Source organism: Sciurus vulgaris (assembly GCF_902686455.1).
Source record: "Sciurus vulgaris genome assembly, chromosome: 6".
NCBI lineage: Eukaryota > Metazoa > Chordata > Mammalia > Rodentia > Sciuridae > Sciurus > Sciurus vulgaris.
Window position 1 is genome coordinate 53,262,330 of NC_136466.1, and position 12,508 is coordinate 53,274,837.

The following is a 12,508-nucleotide window of genomic DNA, read 5'->3' on the forward strand; positions in this document are numbered from 1 at the left end:
AATTTCATTCTGTTGCATATGGATTTCCAGTTTTCCCAGCACCATTTGTTGAAGAGGCTATCTTTTCTCCATTGCATATTTCTGGCCCCTTTGTCTAGTATGAGAAAATTGTATTTATTTGGGTTTGTGTCCATGTCCTCTATTCTGTACCATTGATCTACCTGTCTATTTTGGTACCAATACCATGCCGTTTTTGTTACTATTGCTTTGTAGTATAGTTGCAGATCTAGTATTGTGATACCCCCTGCTTCGCTCTTCCTGCTAAGGATTGCTTTAGCTATTCTGGGTTTCTTATTCTTCCAGATGAATTTCATAATTGCTTGCTCTATTTCTGTAAGATACATCATTGGGATTTTAATTGGAATTGCATTGAATCTGTACAGCACTTTTGGTAGTATGGCCATTTTGACAATATTAATTCTGCCTATCCAAGAACATGGGAGACGTTTCCATCTTCAAAGATTTTCTTTAATTTCTTTCTTTACTGTTCTGTCGTTCTCACTGTAGAGGTCTTTCACCTCTTTTATGAGATTGATTCCCAAGTATTTTATTTTTTTTTGATGCTATTGTGAATGGGGTAGTTTTCCTAATTTCTCTTTCTGAAGATTCATCATCACTTATGTATAAAAATGCATTGGATTTATGAGCATTGATCTTGTAACCTGCTACTTTACTGAATTCACTTATGAGTTCTAAAAGTTTTCTGGTGGAATTTCCAGGTTCCTCTAAGTATATAATCATGTCATCGGCAAACAGGGATACCATTTCTTGATGTCTAACTCTTTGAAAATCTCCATTGTTCCTCCACTTTGAAAGATGAACTTAGCTCACCCTAACCACATATTTCCCTCCACACTTAATTTTCACTATGTATGTGATTTTAATTTCATGAAGTTCTTTTAAAAATTAACATTACGATAGTTTTTTTCTGTATGCCACTTTGCATCTTCAACTCCTTTCTACATCTACCAACTTTCAGCAGTATACTATGTCAAAAGAGAAAATGTGCACCCCGTTATTGCTTCTCACCTCAGTCCCTCCCTGGTTCACCAACTCTCTTTGGCTGGATATACCACTCTTTTATATATAGTGACAAGGTTTTAAAATGTTTGCAATCTGTGTAAAATTTATCTTCCATGCTGCATTGATTCATTCTGTAAAGTGAGAACAATAATAAATGTCTCCAATATTATAATTATATATGTGTACATGTATATATATTTTCACTGTACAGTCAAGAAATGTGTTTGCATGTGCCTGTAATCCCAGGGACATGGGAGGCTGAGGCAGGGGGATCACAAATTCGAGGCCAGCCTGGGTAATTTAGCAAGACACTAAAATGAAAAAAGAGAGAGAAATGTGTTTGGAATTGTAGGGAAGGAAATGTTGCTTTATAAATTACTAAATCTGGGCTGGGATTATAGCTCAGTGGAAGAGCACTTGCCTAGCATGTGTGCGGCACACGTGCTCAGCACTGCATATAAATAAATAGAATAAAGGTCCATCAACAACTAAAAGTATATATATATATATATATTTTTAAAAAGTCTGTTTTAAAAAATAAATAGATTACTAAATCTATACTGATCCATATGAACAGTTTAAGCATTATTTTGAGCAGGCATTCTTATTCTTCTATAAGTTGTACAAAATCATGTTACATTTAGTTTGCTTTGTAGTTGAACCTTAAGCCCCGTTTTGGTGGGGGTACTGGGGGTTGAATGTAGGGGTACTCTACCACTGAGCTACATCCCCAGTCCTTCTTATTTTTTATTTTGAGATGGTCCTGCTAAGTTGCCCAGGCTTGGCCTCAAACTTATGATCCTCCTGCTTCAGCCTCCCTAGTTGCTGGGATTACAGGTGTGCACCACCACACCTGTCTGGTACCCTTTTTCCTTGACTGAGAAGGGCAAATGCTTTCATAGTATTGCTAAAATCTTATAAATTATACTTGTGTGTTTGCCTTGGAGGCATTCTAGTTGGAGCCCTCTGACCTCTTACTCTAATTTGAATGCTTTCTTAGTCTTCAAAGCTGTCATTTCAGGAATCCCTCCCCCAATTTTATTTCTAGGTTACATCTCCAGTCTTGACCTCTTGAATTTCTTTTTATAATTTAAATTTTCCAAAGAAGATTCCTGAAAGTATATGTGATAAATAGAAGTTTTGTGCTCCTGCATGTCTGAAAATAGCAGTTTACTTTGCACAGGATTGAAGATTTGGCAGGATGTGGAATTCTTTGTTAAAGATCATTCACTACAAACTTTGACGGCTTTTAAAGCTAAAATTTTAAGTCAGCTTTTCAATAGATTTTGACATTTAATGTGGCAGAGAAAACATTTAGGGTCATCCTAATTTTTGTTCCTCATTTTTTTCTATCTGTATATTGGCAATGCTTGTTTGATTATTCTTATGATTTTTTAAAGTGTATAGGAATTTGGTAAAGGCTTTTGATCTTTTCAGCATAAGAAACGTGAATTTCTTTTGTCTTTGAGCATTGCTTTATTTCTAATATTTTTGCTCTTTAATCAGGGAGTCTTCTAATTTTAGATTGAATATTCATTCTTTCTTCCATCTTAATCTCCCTGATCAGCATTTTTGGGGGGTCCTGTTTGCTTCCATAAGTTTTCTTTGAAAAGAAGAATCATATTACACACACGCACAGCTACCCACCTACCCATGCACACATACACATTCAGTCATACCTGCTACCCAGATGCTCTATTGTGGCAGTTATTTAAAGAACATTTTTTAGCAATGTTTTGTTTTTGGCGAATATGTCTTTTTCTTAAAAACATTTGAAATTTCTGAAATTGAGATATTTTTTTAAATTTTGAGGAAAAAAAAATAAAAGTAAGTGCTTCTGCTCCAACCAAAATAGGGTAATTAAGTTAGTAATGTCTCTTCCTTTTTCCATGTGGCACCTTAGAATAGAGGAAATATGATTTAAGGCCCAGTATGGGAACAAACCAAATTTTATACTAGTTTTTTAAACTGTAGAATTACTTAATAATTTGAATAATGATTCTTTAAAATTAGAGGGTTTCTTGTCTTCATAAAGCTGTGTGTATTATGAACTAATACCTTGTTGAAAACCTGACTTACAACAGGCACACAATAAATGATTCCTTTAAAGATTTGACTTTTCATGGAAAAGTAAACTTCTTTATTGCTTATTCCTATTGAAGAAGGAGATCTGTTGACTTCGGGCCTGTAGTTAATGTTTGGCACATCTTGTTCTGGTTGAACAAGTATCAAATAAACACACATGTGCAAGTGCATGTGTGTGTGTCCATGTGCATGTATGTAAACACCAATGTACAAGAAAAGCCACGTCCTAAGCAGATAGTTATCCTTCATGTCTATCTCAGATAATATGCCGACTTAGACTACTTGGAACACTGAACTTAAAGTTGTATTTGTATATAGAATCATGACCTGTGCTTGAATTATTTATTAGATGCTTCTAAGCTGTTATAGGGAAAACTTCATTTTGTTTTGCTTTGATTGAAAGTAATTTTGTAAGGTGTAAGCTTCTGGAAGAGAGAGACATTTAAGGTAGAGTATGGATTAAGTACTTCTTTCACTTAAGTTTATTTCTTAGATATATTCCCAAAACTTTGGATATAAACCCATACTTTGACATATTTTATTGCTGCTTCTAGTGTAAGTTCAGAGATATTATCACAAAGGAAAAAATAGCTCTGATACATACTAAAAGCCACACTTCAGAATCTTCCCTTTAAAGTAATGGCAGTTGCTTTTCTTTTTTAATTTTAATTCTGTTGACCCTGGCAAACGTTTAGTCAAATGAAGAAAATAATTCATATTTCTAAGTGGAAGCCTTAACACATTTATTTAATTGTATGGAGTTTCCTTGGCTTTGTTCAGATTTCTGGAAACCTCTGAGGGAAAGATGTTCCCAGGAGTGGAGAGCTGAATAGGTGGGTTGGGCCCCATGCCACCTTATGTGAAATGGTTTGAATGGCAACTTGTGCTGCAGACTTTGTTGAAATATGCTGAACTGCTCTCATTTTACTCATCAGATTGGGGAAAGTGACTTGTGGTCAGTGTTGGTCAGGATGGGCCAGATATTCCATATTCTTTTGGTGTCATTTGGTGACATTTGAGGAAGGAAATCCTATAAAATGTTTTATAATTTATCCTGTGCATTTTATATGTGTATATATGCATGCACAGAGATAAGGATGTTTTCTCTGTGTCTCTCATGTAACAGAAGATTGCAAATAATTTAATGTCCACCTTGAAATCCTAATTAAATACATTATGATACAATGATATCATATATAGGAATATTATACATAATTTTATATAGGAGTATTACATAGCCATTAAAAATGAGGCATGTGAAAATATAACAATAAATAAGGATGTCCAAATGAAAAAGTAAAGTGGCTTAACTCTATAGTATGTCTCCAGGTACGTAAGAAAAAAACCTTCTACATTCATGTGTGCATGTGGAGCTTACACATGTATGGATAATTTTTGAAAGGATATTTAAGAAGCCTCTTGAGTTGGCAAGGACTTGGGGGACAAGTCCCTTATCTGACTGTCTTATACATTTTAGTTTATATCCTTTAGTACTTTTTGATTTTTTTTCTATGAGTGTATACTATTTTTGTAGTGAAACCACATAAGCTAAGATTTGGAATTACAGTGAGAGGAGATTGAGGGGATGGGGCGGCACAGATCTTGCCAGGAGGAGCTAACATGAAGAAGTACCTCTGCTCTACAGAGTGGTGTGCTTTTTATATTTATCAGTGTCCTGGTTTGAAATGTTCTCTTACCCTTCTCAGGGGACTGAGAGGAGCACAAGCTAAAAGCAGCTGGGAGTAAAGAACTTACACCAGCCTCCTACTTTCCCCAGGGGTTCTATGTGCCTGCAAAGTCCCCTCAAAAACCAGAAGCTTGAGAGAAGCTTGGAAAGAAGGTACTGTCTTCACTCCTGAAATGCTCTGGACTTGCCCTACTTCCAGGTGCTTGTTTTTCTCAGGCTAGGACAATAGTAGGAGTCTGTGTCAAGAGTCAGTGTTGTGCATTGGTTAAGACATTCAACCAAATTGTGGGCTTCAAAATGTAGCTCTACCATGGTCATTGCTTATTCTCTCCATTTCTTTATTGTTTCCTTGCCTGCAAGATGGGGAAAATAGTGCCTATTTTATAAAGTTGTTGTGAGAATTAAATGAATTATTATGAAGAGTTTAGTAACTGGAATAGGACCTGCATATAGTAAGTTCTATAAAAATGCTTTTTGAAAATATAATTTGACCACCCATGTTGTTTGTCTTTAACAATAGAATGGATTTTCCTGCAAAAAATAATAATAATTTAAATATATATACATTGAATCTTGGTTATTTATAGTAATCTTGGAGAAAATTGCTATCAGACTTATCTTTTTTCTTTCTGTATAGTGCTTCCTTTTTTTCTGTCTGCATTTCAAATTTTCTCTTTACTCCTGGTTTTAAACAATTTGATTATGAAATACCTCAGGTTTTTTTTTTTTCATTTTTTTCTGCACATTGATCTCAATCTTGGATCTGTAAATCTGTAGTTTCCATCAAATTGGGGAAAATTTTGGCTGTGATTTCTTCAAACATATTTGTCTTCTACTCTAATCTTCACCACCCCTGCCCCCCCATCTCTCTTTTCCTTTAGAGATTCCACTTCCACATGTTTTGCTGCTCAAAGTTATCTCACAGTTCACTTAGACTGTTTCTTTATCTACTTTTTAGAGCTTTTCCTCTTCTCTTTCATTTTGGAGAGTTGCTATTGCCAGGTCTTCATCACTAGTCTTCACATTCTAATCCGCTGTTAATCCATCCAATATGTTTTCATCACCGACGTTGGTGACTTCATCAGCTGGTCCCAGACCTGTTGTTTGGGTCATTTTTTTTTTTTTTTTTTTTTTTTTTCCTTTTACATCTCCACTGAACATAGTCAGCATTTCTTCTCGACTTTTGTACAAAAGATATTCCCACATAACAATGATTGATGTTAGTGACACTGTCTACTAATTTTATCAAGTGTCATTTCTGAATCAGTTTCAATTGATTGGGTTTTATTCTTATTACCAGTTGTATTTTCCCGCCTCCTTTTGGTCAGGAGGATGCCTGATTTTGTGATTTTTTTCTGATTGGGTGCTGGGTATTATTACATTCCTAAAAACGTTAACTCTGGTGTACCCCATTTCCTGGTGTTTCTCTCGGGGCTCTGTCAGCGTGCCTTCCCTGACCCCCTGCCTGAGCTGCACTTGCCGAGCTGTCTTACGCCGCTGTGCTGCTCTTCAGCCCCTCGTTATGCCTGGAGGTTGCGATACTTGTCCGCGTGTGTCTCACAGCCTCCCTCACCGCACAGGACGGGAGCTCGGAGCTCGGTGAGCGCTTCGCTCTTGTCTTTTGTTCACTGCTGCATCCCAGAGCCTCGAACAACTCTTCAGGCACCTTTCCGGCCCTCAGGGAGTACCTGTTAAATAATCAAACAAACGAATACCAGAGGCGGTGCTGGGTGCCGTCCAACACCATCCTGTGATGGCACTGCCTTCCAAGGTGGTCCCACTAGAAGTCGTCAGCAGGCTTTTCTATGAAGCAGGGAGAACAGATGTCCAACAGTCCGAACACCTAAAATGAGAGGTCTGGTACCCATATTCCGGAAAATGGGGTTTATAAAAGCGATTCCACTTGTTGCTTCTCTTGGCCATGGAAATTCTAGTTAACTGACTTCTCTTTTAAGATGTTTTCCCAGAATTTAGAAGAATAAAGGCTTAACAATATTGGTATACTGCTTTTTTTCCCCCCAATGGCAGCTTAATAAAGCATTGACGTTTATCGTGTACTTTCCTTCATGCCTGTGTGCATCCTCCACCCCTCTGCCTCCACGGCGAACATGGTGCTGGTGGAAAGGAAGTGTGGAGCTTGGTAATGGAACCCTCTGGTCCGGAGGAGGCGTGGCTTTCCCTGGGGCAGCTGGTTGCAGTGTGTCTTGTCCTTGACCTTCAAGAAGGGCACTTGGAGGGCTGACCCAGTATGTTGAGCCTGACTGAGTCTTCAACCTTCTCCCTGCTGTATGGATTCTGTGGCAAACGTGCCAATTAAAGCACGGGCTCTTGTGATGAAGCCTCAAGTAACGAGACCCAGAACATATCTTCATTTACTTCGTACAGCAGATGGAAACTACTTTCATTGCTACCACATTGTCCTGATTTAAATCAGGGACCTGACACTGAAAAGGGGACTCTGTAGCCGATTAGCCAAAGCCCTGAGTTAAAACTGCTGCTCTTGTTTGTGTTTCTCAGGGTGTTTTCCTGATTCTATTTCTGGCAGAGTCTTTGAAGAAGACTAGTTTTCTTTTGTGAATTAGTAAATGGAATTTTTTTTTTTCTAAAAAATGATGGATGTCTATCTAAGAGTTTGAAGCATATGCATATGCTTTTAGGAGAAAACATTTTCATTAATTCACCGAAGAAAAGTATTTATTTAGGGAGATTTCTTGAAAAAACAAAATGTTAAGGTAAAATATTCTTTAAATTGGTAAAAAAATTCCCATGTATTTAAAAACAGGTTATGTAAATCAAATGGGGCAACAGAATATTTTACTTCTGATTCAAAGAAGCACAAAAATGCTTCATGTTTCATGATATAATTTCTGGCTTTTCAAAAAAATAGTCATATTTACATATAAGGCAGAAATATAGAACCATAGGGATCTATTTTCAGAATGAAAGCGTGTGATGTTTTATCTTACATGTTAAATTTGAATCGTTCTTATTTTAGGCTTAAAATAAGTATGCTTTTAATACTCTTTAGTGCCATGTGATTTTAACTACAGCTTATTTTTCTTTCCAAAAGGCAGTTAAAACAGGAAATGAGGCTTACCAAGTACTTGAACAATATTCTTTCATCTTAGTGTTTACAAACTCTCACTTAGGAAAACAAGGGTCATGTGCAAACTCTTGGAATAACAGCACCTGCTCTTGAGTTCCTGCCAAGCATCCCTCCCCACTCAACGTGAACATTGTATTTTCATGAGCATTTCACAATATTTCTCATCCCTGTTCCCAGTCTTGACCCACTGACCCAAGAATCAAGAAAATGTCATGTTAGTGCCTACTAATTAGTGCACCCAGAGAGCCTTTTCATCTGGCCTTTCAACCTTCTGGAGGAAGGAGCACAAGCTGTCACTTGCATCATGCAGGGAAAATGAGCCTTTACTACATTTTCCCTGTTTTGCAAACAGCCGAATGAGCCCAGCTGAGCTAGAGATGAATATGCAGGTTAGGAAGAAATTAACCTAAAATGCACTACTGTTTGCATGACTGTTTTAGAGATGACACTGTACTGCTTCATTGAAATACCCATAATGGCCTGCCACAAGCCTGAGTTTTTTCCCCAACTATTGCTGTTGCCTCACACTTTCATTAGTATTATCATAATCATTTGGTGAAATTATTTTCAGGTAAAAATAAAACAGTTAAAAAATAGAGTAGCATTTCAATGCATTGAAGTTTCCCTTGTTTTCAGACACGTTTCTGGAGAATGCTGTAGTTTGTTAGTGAGCATATTTGGTTTGAGTGCTCATTAATCAGTGCTGTTGGGCCAGGGTCTCCTGAGCCTTCTGGGTTTGGGGGGAATCAGCTACTGTAATTAAAGGGATGAAATATATCATGGTCACAAACTTACCACATCAGACAATTGAGAGTTTTATACTAGTAGAATTAATCTCTTTAATTTTTTTCCTTAGGTGTTTAAGATAGAAGTGCTTATGAATGGAAGAAAACATTTTGTTGAAAAAAGGTACAGCGAATTTCATGCTTTGCACAAAAAGGTAACCTTTAGTTTTTATTCTTTGACTCCTTTTCTCTACATGGCCGATGTATAATGTTAAGGCTCCTTTCTGTGGTTCTAGGAGCATTACTATTTTTTGTGTGTGCATGGTTTCTATTATCATGACGTATATTTTATTTTAAAATGGATTATTCAGTCTCTTAAAGGTGTGTTTCCTGAATTGGTGGGTTTTCTGTTAAGATCACTTGCATATACAAATCTAGGCCTGCAAGCCATCTGCAGTATATTGCATTGATGTTATAGATTCATAAAGAATAAGACCCAGACCCTGTTTTATCCATGAAATATATCTAATGTTCTGTGCAAAAGGGAAAAACAAAGTAAGTTATCATTTTATTGGAAAAGTTTATTAAACTCAACTTACATGTACCTGGATAAGATAATATACATGCACATACGTTTTCAAGACTGGGGAGCACATGCAAAAGAGGCTCATAGATCCTCACCTTCTTTCGAATGGTAAGTGACCACTTTAAAAGACTGAAGTTTCAGTTTTAGAATCTATTTCTCTAAAAGACTTAGATAAAAGAAACAGAAAATGTAAAAGTAATAACTGAGTTGTAAGGAGAAATGATTGGTAATGAGTAGAAAAGTGAATACTTTTTAATCTTTTAATCAAATGTAATTTTTTGCATTATTATTATTATTGGGGTGCTGAAATTGTCTTAATAGCTAGAAATACCTTGTGAAATTGCCCAGAAAAATAACCATGTATGAGTCAGTGCAAGTTTATTACTTTTTACATATGTATAAAATATTTGTATGTACATTTGAGTGTGTGTATATATATATATATATATATTTACCCACCAAGATGGAATGTATATATGAAATATATACATGTATATATGAAATATATACATGTATATATGAAATATATACATGTATATATTTCATATATACATGTATATATGAAATATATACATGTATATATGAAATATATACATACACATACAATGTATGACATAATTCAGTCTCATTTATTAGGTAAGAAGTTAAATGATTAGATACTGAGTATGTTATGTGAAATAGAGTCATTTTTTAAATATTTCATTAATGGCCTCTTTAATTTGGGGGAAAATATCATTGCATAAATAATGTTAGTACACTAACTCTGTATTTAAAGTTTCTGAACATTTTTTCAAATTGTTTTCCCAAATTAAGTTTTGTTTAATCAGGATAATAGAGAATTGAGTATAAACTTTAACAGGATATTGTTGAAAGCTCAGTGAGCCTGTTGCTTTGTTTCTTTTAAGGGGAGCTCCAGGTTGTCTGTGTGCTGCTCTGTTAGGACAGACTGATAATTCGCAATGAACTCTCCAGTTCAAATTTTGTTAAGCTCAGGTTCACTTCCAAAAGAAACATTACAGGTGAATACCTATTTAGGCCAGGTGTTGCCAGCAAATTTTCAAAAGCACCAACCCCAGAGGCTTCAAAGAGAAACAAACCTGAAATCTAGATCTTGCTTCCTTCTCATGGAATTCTGTTTTTATTCATTTTTGGAGGAAACAGGAAGAGGTTCTGCTGGGTACCTAATGAACTTAGTCTCTCCAGGGAGAGTAAGACCAGATCTCCCCCACACCCAACTCAGCTTCTGCCAACCAGTCTGGACTGGGCAACCTGTCATATGTTGGTTCCTTCCTAACTGCCTGGGTCAGCACCCAGCACTGCATGACCCGACAAAGCCCAGCTGTCCTCCCCAGATTCTGGGGGAGTGGCTCACAGGAAGCACAGCTGGGTGGTTGCCAATTAGGCCAGCTCTGAGCACAAGGCTGCCCAGGCTGCTGGAGTGGAGGCTCACTAACCCTCTTCTCTTCTCTAATTCAATTTGTTTCCTTCTGCAGCAGAGGACCTTCTCCCCAGTGATCTAGGCAATTCTTAGGTATTCGAAGTCAGAAAAAAAATTGCTAGATTTACTGGGACTTGCTCGTCTCTCAATTTCTACAGTGCTAGAAATAATTTTAGCCAGTCTTATAATTCTATAATGGAGCCTACAAGAGTTAATAGAGTAGAAATTCTCAAATCCCTCAATTTTTCATATTTTTAGCAGCCTTGTTAAAATATTTGAGACATCATTACAGAGACATAGAGATAAAAATAGCTTTGTAGGGCAGAGTTTTAGTTGGGATGCACTATCTAATCTTATGCATTATAGAGGTGATAGGCACTGCTAGAATTCTCCTTAACTTATATTAAAAGGGTAAAGTCTTCTTTACTTACCCCATTTGACTGTATTAGATTTCACAAAATGCTAACTATAAAGGCAATTAAATAAAAGTGATAGTAAGATGTAAAAGAGTTGTTCTGTAATTTTGATTGTAAAAGTGTGTGCGAAGAAGGATTTAACAGGTTTAAAAAAATTAATCTGAATACTCTACCCAGCTTTGTTGATTCTGTTGCCCATGTGCAGCCTCATCTTCTTATTACAATTTTCCATATTTGAATCTTGTGACAGGCTCTGACTGTTATATGTTCACCAAAAAATGTGTTCCCTTAAATTATTTGAATCTATTGTCATTTGCTTTTTTTGAAATATTCAACTATTTCTTCAGTATATGTAATTTATTATTACCTGTCCTGATTTTTCTTACTTCACTTTTGCTAATTGACTCTAAAATAACATCTGAGCTATTTGCAAGTGCTTCGCACCTTTAGGATAATGGATAAGTAGCTTCTATCCATGCATCACAGCCACACACACAAAAAAATGCCTCCTGATTGTCATTGCTGATTAGAAAGTGGAAACTAAAACCGTTACCTGTTTGACAGTTTGGATAGTGTTAAAGAAAGTCCTTAATGATTACTACTTCTTCTGAACTTTTGTAATTGAAATTATTAAAGTACTGTTTACAGTTTTCCTAGAATTTTTTCCTGACTTTTGGAAAAATATAAGAACTTCTATGTATGCATTGTTTTCTCCCTTCAAGTTACTTTTAGATTATAAAGCTAAATCTTAAAAAAAATATTTTTGTAGGTGTAGATGGACCCAATACCTTTATTTTATTTATTTAGTTTTATGTGGTATTGAGAGGATCAAACCCAGTGCCTCACAGGTGCTAGGCAAGTGCTCTACCACTGAGCTACAAGCCCAGCCCCTAATGCTAAACCTTATAGGATGTTTGAAGGCAAGGGAAATAACCCACTCTTCCCTCCACATCTTAATACAAGTTATAGTATTCCAATACAGTTCTTATTTTTCTGTCATTTATTTTCTTGGATTTTTAAAAATAAATCCTGCTGTGCTAGCCATGTTTCCACACTGTGTTGTGTTATAGACATTTAAGTATAAAGGCTCTTGGAAGCAGAATATTCCCAAGCCTGCTTCTCCTCTTCCCAGCTCTGAGTTCTTGGAGTAAGTTATAGGATCTTTCTAGGACTCTGTCTTCTCTCAGTTTCTCAATTTCAGGTTCCTCATTTGCATGTGAAAATATAGTAGTAACTTCATAGGATTGTTTTATGGGTTAAATGAGATCTCATACATTATGTGGTAAACTTTTAATAGTAAATGTCTTATATTGCATATGTATGTGTGTATGTATGTGTATGTGTGTTTCTATACTCAAGACTGTTTCCTTTTTTTTTCCCCCTCTGAGGCGCCGGGGATTTGAATTGGGGCCCTTGAGGATGTGAGGCGAGCACTCTCCAAA

The 12,508-nt window shown here is 36.2% G+C and overlaps 1 protein-coding gene across 7 annotated transcripts in view; it reads left to right on the plus strand.

Annotated features, from left to right (window-relative positions):
* SNX24 (sorting nexin 24) overlaps positions 1 to 12,508 on the plus strand; it is a 163,256-nt gene that overhangs the window by 74,650 nt on the left and 76,098 nt on the right. For all 7 annotated transcript variants that reach the window (XM_079145689.1, XM_079145686.1, XM_079145691.1 and 4 more), the window contains one exon: positions 8,758 to 8,841. In XM_079145689.1, coding sequence (XP_079001815.1) covers positions 8,779 to 8,841 — 63 coding nt within the window. In that variant the 5' untranslated portion in view covers positions 8,758 to 8,778. The remainder of the gene's footprint in view (positions 1 to 8,757; positions 8,842 to 12,508) is intronic.